Source organism: Tinamus guttatus, unplaced genomic scaffold, assembly GCF_059628265.1.
Source record: "Tinamus guttatus ecotype Peru unplaced genomic scaffold, ASM5962826v1 Tinamus_guttatus_pri_ptg000253l, whole genome shotgun sequence".
NCBI lineage: Eukaryota > Metazoa > Chordata > Aves > Tinamiformes > Tinamidae > Tinamus > Tinamus guttatus.
Genome location: NW_028288787.1, coordinates 249,932 through 270,640, shown reverse-complemented (window position 1 = coordinate 270,640; position 20,709 = coordinate 249,932). Strand labels below are relative to the sequence as shown.

General features: G+C 42.6%; 1 protein-coding gene across 1 annotated transcript in view; it reads left to right on the top strand.

The window, feature by feature from the left end:
* The first annotated feature begins 5,594 nt into the window (after positions 1-5,594).
* The window catches only part of LOC104577977 (phospholipid-transporting ATPase ID), a 68,458-nt gene continuing 53,343 nt past the window's right edge, over positions 5,595-20,709 (top strand). Inside the window, exons 1-2 of the mRNA XM_088526707.1 lie at positions 5,595-6,182; positions 12,747-12,825. Of these exons, the coding sequence (XP_088382833.1) occupies positions 12,783-12,825 (43 nt within the window). The 5' untranslated portion in view covers positions 5,595-6,182; positions 12,747-12,782. The remainder of the gene's footprint in view (positions 6,183-12,746; positions 12,826-20,709) is intronic.

Sequence of the window (20,709 nt, the reverse complement as noted above, 5' to 3'; positions counted from 1 at the left end):
CTCTGGACTTCTCCCTGACTTAAGAGCTGCTGCTGTGTTCTCCCCCTCCAGGCAGTGTTTTTTAAATTGTTGTAGTGCTTTGGGGAGAAGAACATGTCCTACTTAACACTGCCATCTTATCTGGAAGGCCCTGTACACCCATCAAATTATTCCTCTCTTCCACTGCGTTGCAGAGGGATTTATGTGCAAAACTTGCATTGAAGTTAATGGGAATTCACTACTTAAAAGCCTGTCTTTGTGCACAGAGATGAGAATAATGCAGGTCTTTGTTCTCAGCTGTGCAAGTGCAAAGGAACATGCGTTTCCTTCAAACACCTGGAGAACACAGAACGGAACAATCCAACATAAACAAAACATGTACTGAATAAAAAGCAAAGGTTGTCAGTGCTAGGCCCTGGCGTGTCTATGCCGTGCTGGCCAAGCCACATTACATACTGCTTGCTTAGCATAGAGGTGATTCTGCAATTCAAGTGCAAATTGGCAATAAATATGTCATGCAGTTTCCTTTCGGGGAATCTTCAGGGAAATTAGTAGCTTTTGCATATTTATGCCAGTATGTATTCGAATATTAAGATCTTTGGTTAGCTTAAGAAATATTGATGTTTCAGCAGGAAGCCAGATTCTGTCTTCTCAATAAACCAGGTCCTTGGACCTCGTCTTAGGGGATGGCTGTTCCTTTCTGACTCTGTCCTCCTTTGCCTCCCAACCTCTCTTAACACGTATTAGGCTTTTTGCTGGCTCTGCATAGGTTGATTTTCTCTTCAAGCAGTGGGTCCCACTAAAGGCTATCCTAGTTCCTCAGATGCATTCTCTTATATTTTGATGTGTATCTGAGGATACACAGTGTTTGAAATGCCACCACATACAGCGCGAGTTTGTGGCAGCTACTGGCTTGCAAATAACAGCAGGAGATCTTGTGTAATACCCATGTTACAAAGGGCACTTTAATGTGAGGCTGGGCCGTTGCTTTACCTTCAGCTATTGGTTTTTCTACTCACATAGGTACGAGCAGCTTTTAATGAGCCCTCCCAAGTATTTCCTCCCATCCTGTGATTCCACGTTGTTCACTGGAGATGATTAGGAAATATGTGCTAAAGGCAGCATGGATACACCTGGGCTTTGCTGCAGTGGCGGATTATTCAGTATTCTTTCCCCATATAGTCAGGCATATGCATAATCACAGGCAAATGAAGAGACATTGATTTATATTCCAAGAATTTAAGCCTGTTGCAGGTGGATGTCCATCAATTCTCAATGACTTTGGTGACTGTCAAATCATCTAATGCTCCCCAGGATCACAGCAAATGGTTTATGTACCTGCAAGAGCTCCTCCTCACCGACCAGCCCCTTCCCCACCAGGAGACAGGAAAATCGTTAGCCAGAGGAGAGCTCGTAAACATAAGACACAAAATCTGGCAAGGACCGTCAACCTCTTTGAAAGGATAAACTAAGGCCTCCGTCCCAACAGCACTGAGCACAAACTTCATCCCCCTTCAGTGTAATTTGAACTGCAGAACGCATATGAATGCTCTTTGACCAAAATATCTTTAACTCTGCTCTGTCTCCCATAGACTGTGAAGGGGGAAGACAGGCTATTTTACTTTCTGATGCTTTAAAACAGGAATTGTCCCACTTGCTGGTGTTGGTGTCAAGAAGAAGAGAATAACATTCACCAAAACAAGTTGCTATTTTTTTGGAAGCAAGAGCCTGCAGCTTTGTGGATTTGGTAGATGATCCGATTCTTCTTAAGGGCTGAGTGAGGGGCTCTGAGAGAGAAAGGGAATTTTTGCTACACACCCTACTTTCCTGCTGCAGGTAAGTGGCACTCTACCGAATCCTAAGCAGTATGAGTCATATTAATCTGTACACACCCACTGAAACTATTTTTTCTGACTAGTTTCCATTTGGCACCCTCTCTCTTTCTGGGTGCTGGGTTTATAGGTGAAATATGGGAATACTTCCCTGTGGACCAGCTGAAGCTGCTCACCAGACTAGCTCAGATTGCATCCAAGGAGCTGGATCTATGTTCACAGGAGTTCAGAGCACCCCTCCAAATTACGTAACTTTGAATTTCAAACAATTTCCATCAGAACTGGAGTCAGTTCTTTGGAGGAGCAGTTAAATGAATTTGGCTGAGTAGCTTCCAACAGGCAAGGCTGCTGTGACAGTAATTGATCCTCATGTCTGGTCACTTCAAAAGGCTGCCTGCCTGTGTCCCTGTCACTTTCATCTCATAGTCTGGTCATATTAACAGGAAGTTTCAGGATTTCTTTTTCCTCTCCTCTGCAGTGGAGTCTTCCTGTGCTTTCTGCTGCCAGTGGCCAGCCTTAGTTATTACATTCCCTTCTGGGGCTGAGGATGCTGTCAGTGCACTTCAACCTTCCTGCTCTTGCCTGTGACACATTGTATTTTGGGGACTTTTGATCTTCTGTTCCCTCCTTTATTACTGCCCTAGTGTTTTGTGGCCTGTGGCAATTTGCAAATAAGATGTTTTGTGGTGCACAGTCCTGCACTGCACTTTTTAAAGTTCTCTGATATTCAAGAGATTAACATCAGTATCCCCAGTTGTTCCTTTCAGTCTTACATCCATTAGCATCTTTTCCAACAGCATAACTTTAAACAGCAACATGATGGGGAAAGTCTCTTGTAAGAGCAGCCAAGGCAAAATGCCCATCTAATCCCCTCGCAGCCCTTGTAGGAGACCTGCCTGTAGGCCCCAAATGATGTTTGCTCCTCATCACACCCCCTAAAGAGCAGCCCTTGACTAGCTGGGGTTCATTGAAAGCAGTTTTGATAGCAGTGACCTAGCAAGGCCTTACTGAGAGGACTGGCATTTAGTTTAAGTCTACACTGCAGAATGCTCCAGGCGGTATTTCTTTCGGTCCTTAAACCGTCCTGTCTGGTTGTTTGGAAGCATATGAAGCCACTTAATGCTGCAGTACATTACCAGGCAAGTCTGAATCTTGTGTGCTGCATAGTATCTGGCTCTTGGAGGTTTGCTCTTTAGAAAGACGGAGCATCTGATCCTGAGAGTGGGCTGAGGGCATCTCTTAAACATAACTGACATCAAGTCCTCAGTTTTGCATCTTGAACAGCCTTGAAATCCAACACAGACTAAATGATTGGAAGTCATTCTGCCAGCTACAGCTCTAGAATAATGTTTAAGGGCAGGAGTTTAATCCATCTCACTCTACACTAGCCCTTTGTGGCAGAGGAGGATGAGGATTCATCTTCCTTTAGAGGTGAAGCACCAAGCTATGGAGGTAGTCGTTCACTGAAGTAAATAGCTCTTGTTTAAGGAAAAGACCACAGCCTGAATGCTTGCTTTGCAGAGGTGTGGCTGTGCCAAACTGGAAAGAAGGTGCCGGGCTGCAGGAGAGCACAGCAGTCTAATTGCTGCCTTGCTACTCTAGATAGAAAGGCTACTATAGGCTAGTATATAGGCTACTATGGATAGAAAGCTCTGCTGTTTCCCTTTGTCAACGTGCAGCTAGAATATGATTTAGGTCATAGATACAGCACCTAAATTGGGGGTCAGCATGTGTGCTCAGTGTTTGAGATTCTACTACCACGGGTGGAGAGAGACTGAATGCAGTTAGCCGAGTCATCACCCAAGTCTCCTTCATCTCACCCAAGTATAGTCCAGCCTCACCTTTACTGACTCCACTGGCTGCAGCAGGAGCTCAAACATGCAGCACACACGTAGGTACCTACACAAGTACTGAAACTCAGACAACTTAACTTTGAAGGTGGGAACCATCCCTGATGTATTCAGGTATTTGTAAAGGAGCAAACAAATGGTGTGATTATTGTGAAGATGTTTCCCAGGGAGCTACGTTTAATGTAAGTACGAGGGACCTCAGCGCTTAGCTGATAATACTGAATTACGCCCACGCTTCTAAGTACTTCCTCATGTGCTGAACTTACATGAGTAGATTCACTGAAATCTGTGAGGGAAGGATAGCTGAGGGGAAAAGACTTTGACCAATATAGTTGATTTTGGTGCCAAAGAAAAAAAGCACGAAAAACAAAACAGCTTAACCATGGGCTACTGTCAGCCTTAAAAAACAAGCCCCAAAGCCACTTGTTTTTTTTCAATTAGGTCCACTCTTTTGTCAAAGAAATGAAACGAACCTAAAACTAGGAAGGAAAAAATGACTGAGGCCAGGGTGAAAGTAGGGAAGTGTCAACATAAAGTTAGCAGCAAATATAGAAATTCTGGGAGTAGTGTGTGATTGAATGAAAAAAAAAAAAAACCACAATAATCCAGAATAAAATACGAAAGCAAGAAAAAGAGTTTATTAAAATTGTGGAAGAAGTGAAATTCATATAGATCCTTGTTCTTTTACCATAGGGGAAAAAAAAAAAAGCAATACTTGCAGTGAGTGACGGTTGGGGTTGAGATGGGGTGTAGCTAGCAGAAACATGAGAAATGACCATTGAAGGGAAAAGTTCTCTCCAATTGTCTATTCACAGGCTTCTGAAAATGACTTTATTCTTGAGGAGATGATTTCCTCCATTCCATGCTGGCTGTTTGTATGAATCCTTCATAATGAAAGTAGAAATCAGATTCAAGTAATGTTACCTGAAATAGGTGGAGCTTTGAAAAATAAGCCAGGCATCAATGCAGAGGGATACAGCTCTTGCTCTTCCTTCAGAAATTACTTAAAATGCAAAAAGATCCTGTTTATTGCCTCTCTACTGCTCATCCCTTCTTGACCACTAGGCAACTGGCGCTGCCTTGTCCAGGACCTTCCATAGTCTTTCCATCAGTGGGACTTAAGTAAACTTCATTTTCCAGAAAATACTCTTTGACAAACCCCTGACTTTCATATTCTTAGGTTAAATTAGCTGATGAATGTATTTGTGTGTAGGATTGAAATTCTAATAGTGTTCACATGTATCTAATGGGAAAACACAACAGATGAAAGAAAACTCAGAGAAATACATAAAAAAGACTTCTATTAATAAATAGGCTTTCTCTCACTGTCAGTAATAAATTAGCATGTTCCTGGCAGGCATTGCTGTTGACATATCTTAGGGAAGGATATGGTTGTCTCAGAATACTCACAGTTCATAGGCATAGGGAAGCACAAAGGTTGCTTGGAGTTGTAGTTGGCCCAGCTGTATTTTTCTAGAGCATCTGGGAGATAAAACACCAGGAGAGGGGCACATGAGGGGCACTATATTCTAGGGGATCCTCATATTTGAAAGAAGGTTTGAGTGTGGTCTGCCGAAGCAAGTGGGGGAAGGTGCAGAGGCTCGGGATCACTCTGAGAGCAGTAGGCAAGGAGGACCACCTTGGCAGTGGGCACTGCCCATGGGGCTATGCGGGTGTCAGAGAGGCATAGGGGAGGTCGTTGTGTAAGGGATGAGTTAAACCCTTGCCTTTTGGCGCGTACGCTGTCTGCTGACTGACTAGAGGAAGCTCTGTGGTTGAGTTATGCAACTGAGGGTTTTGTCTCAGCGTTTGCTCCTCGCAACTGTTGGAAAATGGACTAGGTGGAGCTTTGAGATCAGCTTGTAGGGTATTCTCTATGTGCTTAAAGAATCCTGGCTAACTTTGGGAGTACAGACAGAGAGTGAGGCTGTTTCTGGGAAATGAATTCCTTACCAAGTTCATCCTTTTTCAGAGCAACTTGATATGTTGGGCTCTTTAACCCTCTTGGTTTCCTTTTGAAAACTTCTGCATCGGCAGGAGGTAGGTAAAGAGAGCAACAGTTGTCTCTGGAATTAAAGGGGTTATTACAGCCTGGGGTGCTTTGCTTTTCTGCTTCAGTTTTTCACAGCTTCTTGTCCTGGGCGTTTTATTTTAAGGGAGCTACTACACTCTCCATATCAACAGGAAACAGAATTAAAAAAAAAAAAAAAAAGAGAGGGAGAAAAGAATTTGGCAAGGAGCCAAGCCTGGCGATTGAAGAAGTAGGAAACTTAGAGTAAGTTTAGTTACTGGGACTTTGCATGGCAGGCAGGGACGGCAGTGAATTTGCAGGGATACAATGCCCATTTCACCCCATAAAGAAGCTTTGGTTTCGTAGATGAATGTTGTCTCTCCGTGACTGTGTGCGAAGCTGTTGATCTTGGGAGGGGATAAAGCGGCGTGTAAATGAGAAGAGAGGAGTGTACCGGAGTGCTATGGAGGGCAGGAACTTTGTTGCTGTGACTTTTAGAAGCCTTCAAGGGTAAGATTGAATGCTTTCCTGCGACTAGTTCCTTTTCTCTGTCAACTTCTGAGGCAGAAAACTTTCATTTTCTGATCTGAGATTTTTCTAACGCCTAATCAAAGTGCTTCGGATTGAGTTTTTCTTTATGTGCCCGCGCTGATAGACTTCTGGGTGGAGTGAACTGAGCTGTGCATGATTTTAGCCAGCAGCTGTATGAGGAAACAGCTATTGTTTGAACAGTTTCGGAGGGAGCAGGCTGCAGTTTGCATTTCTCTCTGTGCACGCTCTCTTCCTTTGCTGTTGATCAGTAACCTGAGCATTACAACTAACGTACCCAAAGGAGCTGAATGCAAATTTTGACAGCCATTCTGGTGTCATTTTAAAGACGGTTTTAATGAAGACAGATGGAGGACATCGCATCATTACTTTAAAACGTGGCAGATAACAGACTGAGTCTGTTTCCCTGCAATTACAGCTAATTGTATTGGCACAGTAGAGTGTAAGGAGTAGGAGCAGTTTCATCTGTGGATAATTTCATGAGTTTTTGTACATATAGCTTGGAACAGCACCAGAAAATAGTGAAGGGCAGGTTCCCTTCAGCCAGGATACCTGTTCGGCTGGGGGAAGTTTTAGGCAAACTTTCAAACTCCTTGCACAGAGCAAGCCAATTTAAATACTCACTTCTTTTGTGAATCCTGACTACTAGATAAGTCCTTTACTGTTTGTTAAACTTATTTCAAGTTGAATCCAAGCAAATCCAACTGTTCCCCCCAAATAAGAGTATTATTCTGAGATTAGAAACACATGTCTCAGTTGCCTGTTCTGCCACTCATTTCCTATGTTTTCCATTTGCAAAGCAGAGAGAGGTGCAACTTGTGCTGTTCCATGATTTTCTTTTGATGTGTTCAAACATGGGAGGATGGATGGATGGGTGGAAAAATATAGTTGCTAATGTATAATAATGTAAAAGATGACTGATACTAATTATTTGGAATGACTAAAATTCTAATGGTTGCTTTAAATAGAGGAAAGTGAATCAAACTTGCTCTTTGGAACCACAATTTGAACAATTTGACTGAAACTGTTAATACTTCAGCACTTTAAATGGAGCCCTTTACAAACCTGGCTTTTTATGGCACATTACAAGGTCAGTCCATGCCAAGGTGTGCCAGGCTTTACTCTGCTTTTGGCAGTGCATTAGATGTTGCAGCAACTGTGGTGCCTTTCTGTGTGATACCTGTGAGTGAATGTGACTCTTCCTTTTTAGCACTTGACATTGGTATGAAACAAAAGCAAGGAAAAAATAGGGATCTAGGAGACTTACCTAACTTATTTAAACCCTTACATATTTTCCCAGCTGTCTTTCCACATCCATGTGTAAAGTGATACACATTCAGAGTCTTAGACTTAGACTTGGTTCATCTCGTGATAGGTAGTAGCATTACTCCACCAAGAGCACTAGGCAACACAGGCAGCCTCAAACTTTTTATGTCATGATGTTTCGTGCTTAGGATTCTACTTTCTGATATATTGAGCTCTGGTCGAGTATTTAGCACTTTAAAAAAAAAAAAAAAAAGAACAGAAAACACTTATACGACTTGTGAATATTTGTGGTTGCCACATCAGCTGAATAAAGATGAAAACATTTCCTTACAAATCTTGCTCACCTGTGAAGCTGGTTTAACATAGAGAGCTGTGAGAGCTGCTGAGTAAAGGCATAGCATGTGTTCTGAATTTTCAGATAGACAAGGCTTTTGCATAATAAGGATGCATATATATATCACCTTGTGTTTGGAAGTAAAACTGACTGGAGAAATCTTATTTTCCTGCCTACCTTTCCTGGATCCTGGGTGCCATTCTACCATTACATCTCAAACACTACCTCATCAGATCTGCTACAACCACTGTTTGAACAGGAATTTTGGTCTGTACTGGGCTACGCCCCATGATCTGGATTAAAAATAACCTTTCTAAAAATGATTATATTTACCATGGTTCATTTCACAGAGCCTGGGAACAAGGTAGTGGGAGCAGAAACACCAAGTGTTCTTCAATTCATATTTCTCATTGAATCCGATATATCATGTAGCTACACCCAGAGAAACTGGGCCAAGAAACTAAACATATTTTCCACTCGGAACATCTGCTTTCTGTTCATCAGGTTGGCGTCTTTTCTGATTTTCCTACTTACTGTAGGAAGGGGCAAGGAGAGTTTCCTTCCGTCCCCAGGCTGCAGGAGACTGCCTTTGGTCTCTGTTGGTCAATCTAGAGTTTGACTCTTGTTTCTTAAATAAAGCTGAGCCTTAAATAAAGCTGAGCTTGGATTTTGAAAAAGCATCCCCTCCACATTCAAGACCCATCTCGTGGATATTAAAAAAAATATCCATGGAGCCACAGAGGAGGCAGATTGTCTTTGCAGAAGCATCGGCCCTAGCTAGGCTGTTTGTAGAGCACTGTATATACAGTATATACTTTCACAATGAGCAGAGGAAATTTATTCATCATTTATACCCTTGACTCCCCATACGTGAGCAACTGGGAATTGGGTCCTTAAATGATTTTTGCTATAGGCTCTGGAAAGATGGGGAAAGTAACACATGTCTTGTTAAGCAGAGGAGTTGAACTGCATGACTAATAGAGATCTCTCTTGAATCCCGTGGGCCTCGGTTGATTACTGAACAGCACAGGGTACCAGGAGGAAACAGAAATGAAACAAAATAGTCTAGTGGAAAACGGAGCAACACAAAACTCCAGCTGAGCTGGCATACAGTGTGGAAGACATCTTGAGATTTAAACAGTTCTGCACTTTGCATCTGAAAATCACTGGTGCCTGGGAAAATGAAAGAAAATGCAAAGATGTCTGTGCTTTGACTATAGGAAATTTTCATATGGTTTATGGTTTTCAGTAAATTCAGAAATAGGAGGTTGTGAAAATGTCATGCCAAAAATTGAGAAGTACTTCAAAGCACATTCAGACATCAGTGCATGAAAAACATCATTCTTCCAGAAAGTGCAAAGGGAAATTAAAACTGTAGCAGTGTATGATATCAGTGACCGATATGAGGCTGAAGATCCAGTATTGCAATTTTGGATGGCAAGATGAACCTCTCACTTAAAAAATAAAGCAAGACATAACACAAGGGTAAACAGCGATGTGGATTTTGATCACAGCTGGAATGCAGAACAAAACCCTGGAGGAGAGTGTAAGGTACAACTGAGAGCCCTAAATGTGCCAAGAAAATAAATAAGTAAATAAAAAAGCAAAAAGATCAGGCTGGCAGAGCTAACATCAGCTGAGAGGAATGCATCTCGCTGTAGAAATTATGAATCCTAGCACAAATGAGAACTGTACCTGGCTCTTGAGGAACAGGTGAAATGCAATGTCCAAAGCAACCTGTGGTGATCAAAGCAGTCGAGGTGACAGCTAGCACAGGTATGAAGTGCTGCACTTCGACAAGAGGATAACTTCACCACCTTCTGCTTACATTTGCCTTGATACTTGCAGCAGAAAGACAATGAATGCTCAGGCTGAAAACAAGCACATAAAAGTACTACGGTGTGTTGCCAGAGACTGTGCTATTAGCAGAAGGCACACAAAGAAGCTACAGACTGTGAAAAAAAAAGAGAATGAGAAATTTGGGTGGAAAACAAACTGGAAAATGGAAGATATTTGTGATATTATCAAAATAAAGTGTACATGTTAAGCGGGTTAGGGGTGTGTCAAGCTTTTAGTGTCATTATGGGTGCACCTATTGAATACTGACACATTCTCATATGACTTTGTGGTTTTGGCAAGGCAGAAACTGAATTTTACTTAGAGAATAAGGTCTTTTGGATCCAGATGGTTAGAGGATCAGGTATAAAGCTTTGGAAAGATTTGTAAATTGTGGGCTTCAGCAAAGCAAGCAGCTATGATAAATCTATGTGATGGAAGTCACATATATGGAAAGGTACCGGTACAAATGGATATGGTAAAGCTATCACGGTAAAGTCTGCCCTAAAATACAAATTTTCATTGGAATGATGAGCCTGTAGGAATACTTGTGCTTAATCAAGCTGACCTTAAAGGTAATCTGAATTTGCTGCTGAGCAAAGATATTCAATTAATGCTGTTCTTACCAAATGCACTGAGAAGCTGAAGGAATTAAAGATGCCCCATGACAAAATAGTATATTATTGCAGGTTTTTTATCACACCACTGTCATGCCAGAAACCAATGATTAATGTCTCACAGTAATTAACAAAACCCCCATGTCAGAGCTGAAGGAAGTTTCGTGTTTTTATTTATGAGAAGCTGATCTTAACTCTGTTTGTTTGACTTTATTATTGCTGAGAGAAGGCTTATAACCTCCCTTCTCTCTGCTCTCCCATGAAAATAAACACCCTTTTTGCCTCTACTGAAATTATATGCCTTTCAATTAAGTGGGCAGCTGGGAGAGATTTAGTAGTTGCAGATAGGCTTTCTAAAACATTTGGCAAATACAGCAAAGTCCAGAGTTCAGCACTGTACCTGTATCAAATGATTACAACGGGCCAATCCTTTGCAATCCTGTGCTACATGTGGACTGTGATTATCAGATCTGCAGCTCCTGGTGCTCTAGGAAGGGTCCAAGGTCTTTAGCTCTAGGTGTGTAGGGAGCATGTTTCACTCCTCCCACCTGTTTATGAAGAGCTAAGTCCTAGTTAGGATTTTTTAAAATGACATAGGATTAATAAACCCTAAATGATACAAAAGAATATGTTGAAAATAGCACGCTAAGGTCAGTTAGGGTTGGAAAGTAGAAGTGCTAGGGATATTTTATGTTACTTGGGAAGTCGAAGTAGGAATTACTAGGGAATTACTAGTAGGAAGTAATCCTACTAGGAGTAGGATTACTTGGGGTAGGATTGCTAATAGGAGTAGGATTACTAGGGAAGTAGAAGTGCTAGAGATATTTTATATTATTTTATATTAAGAACAACAGGATTGAGAAAGCTTTAGGTTGTGACATTGAATACTGCAACTTTAAGTGGCTCCATGGACAGAGGAAACTTTGAGGAGAAGTATTGCCCAAACTTTTTTTCTGGTAAGCAGAACCACTTGGATTGATGTGAATGACCAAGCAAAGGATCTCTCTCAAGGACAGTGGGCGCAGAGAGGTTCCTGAGCCCCGTGGTAACTGCGTGTGACTGGTGCACATGTGGGAACCCCATGCCTGGAGTGCTGCAGCATCACCAGCTGCCGCTTGCAATATTTCGGGCTCACTGAGTTAGCTCTGTTTTAGCATCTGGGACAGAGAAGATCTACAGAGTAGTGTTCAACCTGTGCAGTCATTGTAGACTTTTTCTTCGAGTTTGTGAGATTCAAGCTTGTAGCCAGTACTGAGCAATGGTGAATCAGGAGCACCTGGGCAGTCGCAGGGGCTGTATTCACATTTGTGCATTTCTGAAATATGGCATCTCGTCTGCTCTACTTCTCTCCTTGGTCAGCCTTGCTCAGGGACATATAGAATATTATTTAAAGTGTCACTTTAAAAATAAGGAGTTGGTGTTTTTCTATGAGGGACGGTATGAATATTAGTAAGTTGCCATGACCTCACTGTGCGTGTTCTTTACTCATAGCTTTTAATTTTTCTTCATGAAACATGACCAGTGTCAAAGTTCAACAACTTCATTCTAATATAGACATTGGTAATGGACTATTTGTTACAGATATGTAGAAAACTTATTTTAGTTAAAACGTGATTTCCCCAAACTTCCCTTACTGGCTCCATTAGTCTGCTTAGCAATTAATACAGTATTCCTGTTAATTCAGGCTCCAGGCCAGCCAGGCATCCAGGGGAATGCAGCCTTTTCTTCTTCATGGATCTTCACAGCCTGTCAGTGCCAACCATGACCATTAAGTCCCTTAGATGTGCCATGCCGGGAACACCAGATGTTTGATCACCAGCAGCCTTGATGCTTTTTAATGCTGCGTCTCTCTGCCTGTTGGAACGTGCTAAGTGCCTTAAAAGCATTTCAGGTGCCTAGTTTTAGGCTGCTGAGCCAGAAATTTTACAGGCAATAGGGGAGAAGTTTTACTTGGAGCTGTACAAGTTAGCTTCAAACACTGAGGATACCCAACAGATGGGCAGCAGTGTGAGCCAACATGTGTTGAGAGCAGACAGATGCCCAGAAAGCCAGTGTTTCCCCTTACTCTCTTCTCTTCAGGGAGACTAGTCAGGCTGTGAGTAGTCACATGCTTCTTTTGTGTCTTAAATGCAAGCTCTGGGAGTACCTTCATCCTTTTTTTTTTGTAGTGTCAGGCAGTAGGGAATATTCTTTTTGTCCTCTCCTTCATTGGCCCCTCTCTGTGCTGTGTCAAGAGATGAGTAGATCAAAATGTGCCGTGTAAAGTAACCTACACTGAAGGAGAGCAACTTGCAAACCTGAGATAGTTTTGTGTTTAAAACTTGCTATGAGAAGAACTGCAGCTGTTGATCATATTGCATTGGAGCTAGTATCTCCGACTGTAAGGTCAAACATTACATATTTATGTTACATCGTGTCATGCTGCAGGAGCAGAAACCCCCATTGTGAACAACCTTCTCTCTTGTCTTGCAGAAATTCCATGGAGTTGGACTAAAAGAAACTTTTGGGATGTCTCTATTTGGATTAAAATTTGGAAAGAAGAAATTGAAAGGTGAGTAAGGTCTGGTAATACCACTATTACCAAGTAATACCTGGTAATACCATTGTCACTGATGGCAACCTAAACAATGTGAACTCAGCACGTGCACTAGACCTTGAGGACATGCTTGGGAGCAAGTCCTACACTGGTAGAGCAGCTGCAAGAAGATTACGTTCTGTTTACTTTCCCTGTATTTACTCAGGAAAGTGCTGCAGACTCTCTCAGTGAACAGGAGGACACGTCCTGAGAGGGAAACAGAAGGGATAAAGTAACCAGTAGGGCTACTGCTGTATCCCTGAGGTGGTCCAGCCTCATGCAACTCATTAGGGTCAGTCTTCATCTGTCTTGGGGTTTCACAGCAGGAGTAGCTGAGCTGGGGCTGATGTTTCCCTACTCCACCAGCAGCTCCAGGGTGCTATCAAGGTGCCATGATCACTTTTCAGGAATCACAGAATCATAGAATGCTTAAGGTTGGAAGGGAGCATGTTAGCAACTTCTGTGTTAAAAGGGAAAGTATTTCACCCTGCCTTTCCAAGGGCTCTTGTTGTTCCTCCCTGTGTAAGATGGACACAGAGGTTAGTACATATTTTGACATGATTTTTTTCCCTCCAACCTGCTTGAGCTCAGAAAACTGAGGGCAGGGGCATTCACTTGCTTTTCTGATACTCCCTCAAGAAGGAGCTGTGTCTTCTCACAGGGCACATGTCACATTGAGGTCTCCTTCTCCATCTTGGCTTTGGAGAGGAAATGTGTTGTCTGCGAGTCACTGTCCACCCAGAGCACTTCTGCTTCTAAAACCATAGTTCTTCTGATTATCGAAAAGACTCTGTTACTGTATAAGGAAAATTCTGTGTCTTGCCCTGCCTGTATCTGGGCCTTAATGGAGTGGTGTTCCATTCCTCTTCAGCCAAGTGTCTGAAAGACCGAAGCTCAGATCTTCCTAGATATGAAGAAACATACCTTACAGGGAAAGATGTTTTATTTTCACATGTTATGTGCTTTAATCACCAGTTCAAAACCAGCAAATTCAAAAAGGAAGAAGTTCAGAGGACGGTAGGGGAGACTGGGCAGATCAGAGAACGAGAAGCTTCTATAAGAGGAAGCTAAAAGGCTTTTTTGTTTGTTTTTCTTTCTTTTTTTTTTTTTTAATCTTTTAGTCTTGCAGCCCCAAAACCAATAGGGTTATGATTGCCTTTTGCAAACATTTCACTGGAGGGCATGCCAAGGATAAAGTGCCATTTCAGTGAAACAGTTTAGGAGCCTTTGTGCTGGGAGATACCCTTAGGCCTCCCCCGCCTCAGAGCAGATGAAGTTCCTCTGTGGGGGACACCCCACCACTCTCACACCTCCAGGGGACAGCCTTGCTCATGGAAAGGTCTAACGTCCATTCCAAAAACAAAGCTGGACTAACCTTGACATTATACCACTAGTAGAGGTCTTGAATGACTTTTATGGGTGCGAATAAATTACCTCAGGTGTAAACTGCTGAAAATGGGATCAGTATTCCTCCCATCAGAAACAGTAGCAAGGCATGGCTGTTTCTGCATGAACTAGGAGGTAAGGAAAATAAGGAGTTTTTTTTTCTTTTCAGGATGAATATAGTTTAACTGGAAGACTAACATGTTCTGAACTTCCTGGAGATAAGAATCAACTTTTTAGACTTTTGTCTTTACACAAGGAACAGGGATGTAATTAAAACTCAGCCTCATAAAACATTAATATATAATGCCATGGCACATACTTGCACAAAAACTGTTGAAGGAAACCAGTTTCTGGATGACTAAACCTTATGGAGGCTGATCAAGCTGAAATGGGGAAATATATGCTTTAGATAAGCAGCAGAAGTTTTTTTTTTGTGGAAAAGAAGTCTGAGTGAGGTCTTTCCTGGTAAAGTTTAACATGCAAGTAAGCTTGTCTAAGCAGAGAAGAATGGGGAGATGTTCTGTTAATGGAGCATGTAGGAAGAAAGTAAGGATCAGGCAGTGACAGCAGCTAATAAACATGGCATGTTTGTGCTCATTGGCTCGACCACATGGCAACTAAACTGAGCACTGGAGCATCAGGCTGAAACAAAAGGGTGAAGATTATCGAGTACCATCTATAAAATGAGCAGCAACAGAGAACAGGGAAAATTCAACTACGTTAACATACCTGACCTCTAGGTGCGCGCCAGGGAGGGCCCTTAAAACCGGCCTAGGGACACCGTGAGAGGAAGGGGAAGGATATGGAGGAAGGAGATGGAGCTCAGATCTTGAGGAGAGTGGACTGCACTGGGTTTTCCTTGCCACGGCTGTAGACAGTCTGCTCTCCAGGATAGCCAGGTTAGCAGCAGCCAAGCTCAGAGCAGAGCTCAGCAGGATCAAGCAGCTCCAAACGGAGCAGCCAGACTGGGAGGGGGACCGTGCCTGGCCCGCAGCCCAAGAGTGGCTCTGTTGAAGTAAAGCTTGGCTGGCTTTGGGACTCCCATGCAGATCTAACAGGAAATCTTTTATGACCACAGACACTGCGTATGAAAAATGTATTTATTTTGACATAATTTCCCATGAGGAAAATAACTGTGAATTGAAAAACTTCTCAACATTTGTTTCAGAGTTGTATTTATTTTTATGGTTTTACATCACTTCCCACCACTGTATATTGATGGTATTAACAATGTGTGCAATTATATCAAGCTGTTGCACTACCAGCGTGCCTAGGAGTTACTGCCTTCTAGTAAAGGATACGAAGAAGGGAAAGAATTTCCAGTTGGTAAAATCTTTGAAAGCACTTGTTTTCATCCTAAAGTGGATGAAAACAAGCGTGTGAACAAGCAGCTTTTCCTTAAGGAGGAGTTTGTTGCAAGACATTTCTGAGACATGGTGAATTCTACCTTGCTGAGTACCTGGACAAGGGATGAGCGAAACATCCTGGGCAGGAAGAAGGAAAGGACGAACCAGGATGTAGGTATCACAGGTGAAGGAGGAAGGGAGAGCTGGAGAGCCTCTGTCCTTGCCATAAAAAACTGAATAAGAAGTATCTTTAATTTTAAGCTTCTCTAGCACGTTCCAGGTCTGAGTCACCAAGGTCCTGTTTGGCCACATATATAATACCTGTTGAGGGGAACCAATGCATCCTTTTGGAGACCTCTTTCCTGTCACAGTTCTCTCTCTTCTTACGGTGGTAATATGAAATGCTGCAGGATCCTATACTGAATTTTATCTTCGGGTTAAATATTTACTGGACCTGAGAGGGAAACAATGCCAGTCCACTCTCCAAATCTGTTATTTCAGACATTTTTTTTTTCTCCTGGGTTGCAATAGAGTTATTTTAGGATATTTCTTGAAGAGGTCTTGCATTAGGTGATGCAAGAGAAAATTCATTTTGCATTAATGCCTTGTGCAAGAACATGAAAATGTTTTACCTTGTTGTCAAATTCCAGTTGCGCCTTCCCTAGTACTGACAGTAGGTTTAGGTCTGTACTAGGCACAAAATAGACAATCCTTGAGCAATGAAATAAAAAACTTTTATTCATGAGGAAGGAGGATTCTAGTCCTTGCAGAGGACTCTGTTTTGTTTTTAAGTTATGGGAGGCAAAAAGATGTGATATGGAGGATCTTCATTTAAGAACAGATGATCAGACAGGAGGGAATAGGGCTAAACCTATTGATGTTGGTGTAGCTGAATAGTCTTGCCCCAGGATTTTTAAAATGAAATCTCTCACACTCGGTATAAACCAGTCTGTGCCAAAGCTGGAAACGTGTGTGATAAATACGGAATAAATTACAGCAGCCAGAGAGGCTCCATAGAGGAATGGGCATTTGGCGCTTTAAAAATGTTCAGTTTTTTTATAACACAGCGACCTTGGGAGGCTTTCCTTTGAGTCAACAATATAAAATACGCTTGTTTGCCAGGCACCTGTGCATGCACCAGCTCTGAGCAGGACTTGACTTTAATCTTCACCTTTGCACTTCCGTCCTGCTTGGTTCTTAGGTGTCCTTCTGCCACATACACTGCACCACATCAGACTTTGGATGCATTTCAAGTCACGGATGGGCTTTGGTTTGGTACTGTAGAGCAGCTGGCACGCCTTAGCACCCGACAGTTACAGTATTAGACTGATACGTGGGTAATGATGGTACCGTTCTGTCTGTGCGCCCTGTGAGCCTTAGGCCTCCTCAAATATATTGTGTCTTCACCATGTGTTCTGTGATCTTTATTAAAATTGTGAGCTGTAAAAAATCGGTAAAGATCCTTTATACATACATATATGTATATATAAAAGAACCTTTTTATGTATTCATACATATATGTGTATATGTCTAGCACCTGCTCAATATAGTTCTGACCCCCACTGCTGTTTTGTAAATTTGAAGTCCTGTGGTGTTGCTGCTGTGAGAATGGTGCTTGTTCAGTTGAACCCAGCTATAGGGGCGCTCTCAGTACAATACCTGCAAGTCAAGAAACTTGTTGCATGGTTCTTTTATGGCTTGTGATTGCACAAGGGAGCAGTTATTGCCCTCACACAAAGGGAGACTTTGGCTAATAGTTTGCATAATAACCTCTGTAGCAGCAACAATTTAAATTCTCTAATACAGTACAGACTTGCCCTCTCGCATGCAGTTGTCCTTTGGTGGACACTGTAATTTTCCTTTTTTGGGATGAGGGACAGAGGTACCAGCACACCATGGCAAATTTCTGTTACTTGCCCCCATGGAGTAGCAGTTGGGTAGCACAGGCCAGAAATAAGGGACAGTTCTCTGCCTGTGAAGAGGTGGGTGAGCTCCTGTGTGCCACATGCCCAGCGGCACTTCTGCCATCCCTGAGAGGTGCAGCAAGGCCCTGGGTCACACGGTGCCCCAACAGCACACGCAATGCCCAAAAGTAGGATTCATAGATGCAGCGGGGAGATGAGTCATGGTGGGAGGAGGCTCATCTGTGACATTTGGAAATGTGCTGCATGGTGGAGGCCCTGTGAGGCTGCTTATAGCCTCATGGTTGTGGGGGAGACCTAGGTCACTGCTGCCTGAAAGGCAGGCACGGGGACTCATGTATGTGTTCCTGGGAACAGAAGAGCAGGGCTATACAGCCCAGCTTTCACATCTTGGTATGCTTTGCCAAGAGCCCCTCTGCACAGACATATGAACAGATGAGCCCAGGACTCTGATGCCACTATTTGTAGCTGATTTAATGCATTTTTATGCTCTTCATATTGCTTGTTTAAAGGGTGGAGCAGAGTTGGTTTTTTTTCGTTTGTTTGTGCATGTGTTGTCTCTGGACTGCTCAGGCTCGGTTACTCCGACACTCCCCTAAATGGGCTGGGTTCATTTCATGCATGAGGTATCAGGCCCTAGTTTGTATATAACTTGGCAAAACCAAGCAGATCTTAGCCTCCTGCTCCTTGGAGCCACAAAACCCGGTATCTGCAAAGCTTTTCCAGTGGCCTGTTCAAAGCATTTCACTTGGCATACACTCCTTAGCATAAACCAGAAGCAAATTTCTGGGATCTCTGAGCATATCTTGAATTGAACCTTTTGCGGGAGTTTTCCATGCAACGGTCCTAAGGGCAGAAGCCTGGTGGACTGGCCAGTTGCATTTATAGCTGATTTTTGGCATAGATTTAACATTATTCAATCCAGATGTTATTCTGTGGTTTAGCTCCTAAATCTGTCTGCCTGAGAAAACAGCCATTTTCCCAGTGACTTGGTCTCAGTGGTTAGACCAAGAACTGGGCACTAAGCCATATTTGTGTATGCTGAGTTTCCACTGATGAATAATTTAAAATAGTTTTCAATGGCAATGAAATGATTACTTGGAGCACAAATCCCTCTCTCTGTCTTTTTTTTTTTCCTCCAGTGATTTGTGACCATAGTTTGAATAGCAGATGGTTTAATACAAGTTACTTAGAGGTAAAAGTTTCAGGAGCTGAAAAAAACCTCTCATATTCTAACCCTTCACTTTGCCCCCTCTTTCTTTTTTCCTCACTGCAACCAGAATTAACAGCGCATGGCAAGACATGTGTGTTTGGATCTACAGCCAAAATATTCTGAACTGTCGTTTCCAGGCATATCTGATGTAATGGGAGGGTTTCTCCAGCTCTTTGTTTATAGCACTTATCCAAGAGACTTCATTTCTGTCCAAACACTCACAGAAACAAATAAAAGAGATGTCTGACCTATGGTAGTTGAGAACTGCTTGTTTCAGAAACGCAGCAGGAGGGCCTCACTGTGCTCTCTGGTAAAAATAAAACCACTGGGACAGACCTGCTGCCCTGCGCATGTGGCCAGTGCTGGTTCTGCTTTTGTGTGGTGAGAGGAGAGAGAGTTTTCCTTGTGGGCCGTGTTGCGTGAGTCACTCTTTGCAATTTGTTGGGACTGTTCTTCCTTTAGCAAAGGTTGTGTAAGGATAATGAATACCTTGCCTTTAGAAAGTGGCCTCAGAGCTTGGCCTTCGGGAACCCCACTTCTCAGAAGGCTGAAGACCATTAAGAGCTCCAGTCTCCAGGAAGGGAAGAGTTCTGGTGTTCGCAGTGGATTTTCTAGGGTAGGCCGGAGAACTTTCCATTCAGTTTAGGGCCTGGTTTCATGGCTATCATGGGGTCTTGGACCTGGGGGCCTTCAGGAATGTGTTGTTTGAGCAGTTCTGCCTCTGCTGTTCCACAGTTGAGAGCAGAGTTGGTTCTGTGTCCCCGAGCCTGGCACGAACTGTGCTAGTGCATTCCTACAAGATGATAGATTTTTCAGAGTTTTGTTGTCTAATCATGTTAACTGAAGCCAGTTATCTTTTTTTTTTTTTTTTCCTGGAGCAGCACTTACTGTATGGAAGGAAATCTGTGGGCATAGGGAAGTTCTGTATTTAATAACTAACTGTAACTGTCATCACCTTTGATAATACCGGTTACGCTCAAGAAAATACCTGAAGGGGCATGTAACACAATAGTTAAAGCTCTGCAAGCCCCGACCTCCTGAGCTCTGCGTCTGTTTTTCTTTTGGACACAAGTTACGCTGATCTTTCTGCACATTGTTTTCCCCTTTGTGAAAGAAGAGAAAAACGTGTCTGTGGAAAGCAGTAAAGGAACTGAGCACTCGGAGTGCCCTGAATGAAGCCTCTGTGCTGGCCTGAATCACCCAGCTAAGGCAGATGGGATCCGATTGGAAAGTGTCTGACTACATACGACCGAAAAAAAGAGACAGTACATTCACCTGCTAACACAGTAAAGAGAGTTTTTAATTAAGTAATTAGCGGGTCTGATGACAACAGCCTACAGGCAGACATAAAAAAAAGAAAGACGAGCTGGAAAAGGACTTAAAAATTAGGGATGCAGTGTTATTTATAGGGTTACTGGAGGAAAAGAGGGAAGCATAAGAGTTCAATGCATTGAATAGCCTAGATGTTAGCTAATGCAAGAGTGGATAAACAGGAATAACTAGTTCTTGTATTAAATCATTTAATAGGTATAACAGACATGTGATGGTCTAATTTATGAAGCTAACACACTAACATAAAAGAACAGACCTTATTCTGGAAAGTGAAAAGATGTTTTCCTTGTATGTTCATGTGTACTGATATTCAGCATGTGGAAAGAACTGAACAAAATAGTAAATCTCTGAGTAGTGATACAAGAGTAAAGAACAGAGATATATCAAACCTGGAAGGACGGTCTGTGCTGAGCAATTAGTATGATTATCTGAAATGCAGGGGGCGATGGTAATGGAGAATTTTAAATATGTAGACAGACAGTTGGGAAGGAACTGTTGGAACAGGATTTGTTCAGCATGTTCATGGAGAGAGCGGGTACAACTCTTCTGTACAGAGGTGGACAATGTTATGGAACTAGAGAAATGAACTCATAGTATGATATTTAGGAGAGGAAAAAGTGACAGCAGGGAGTAATTACACTGGACTTCAAGAAAGAAATCT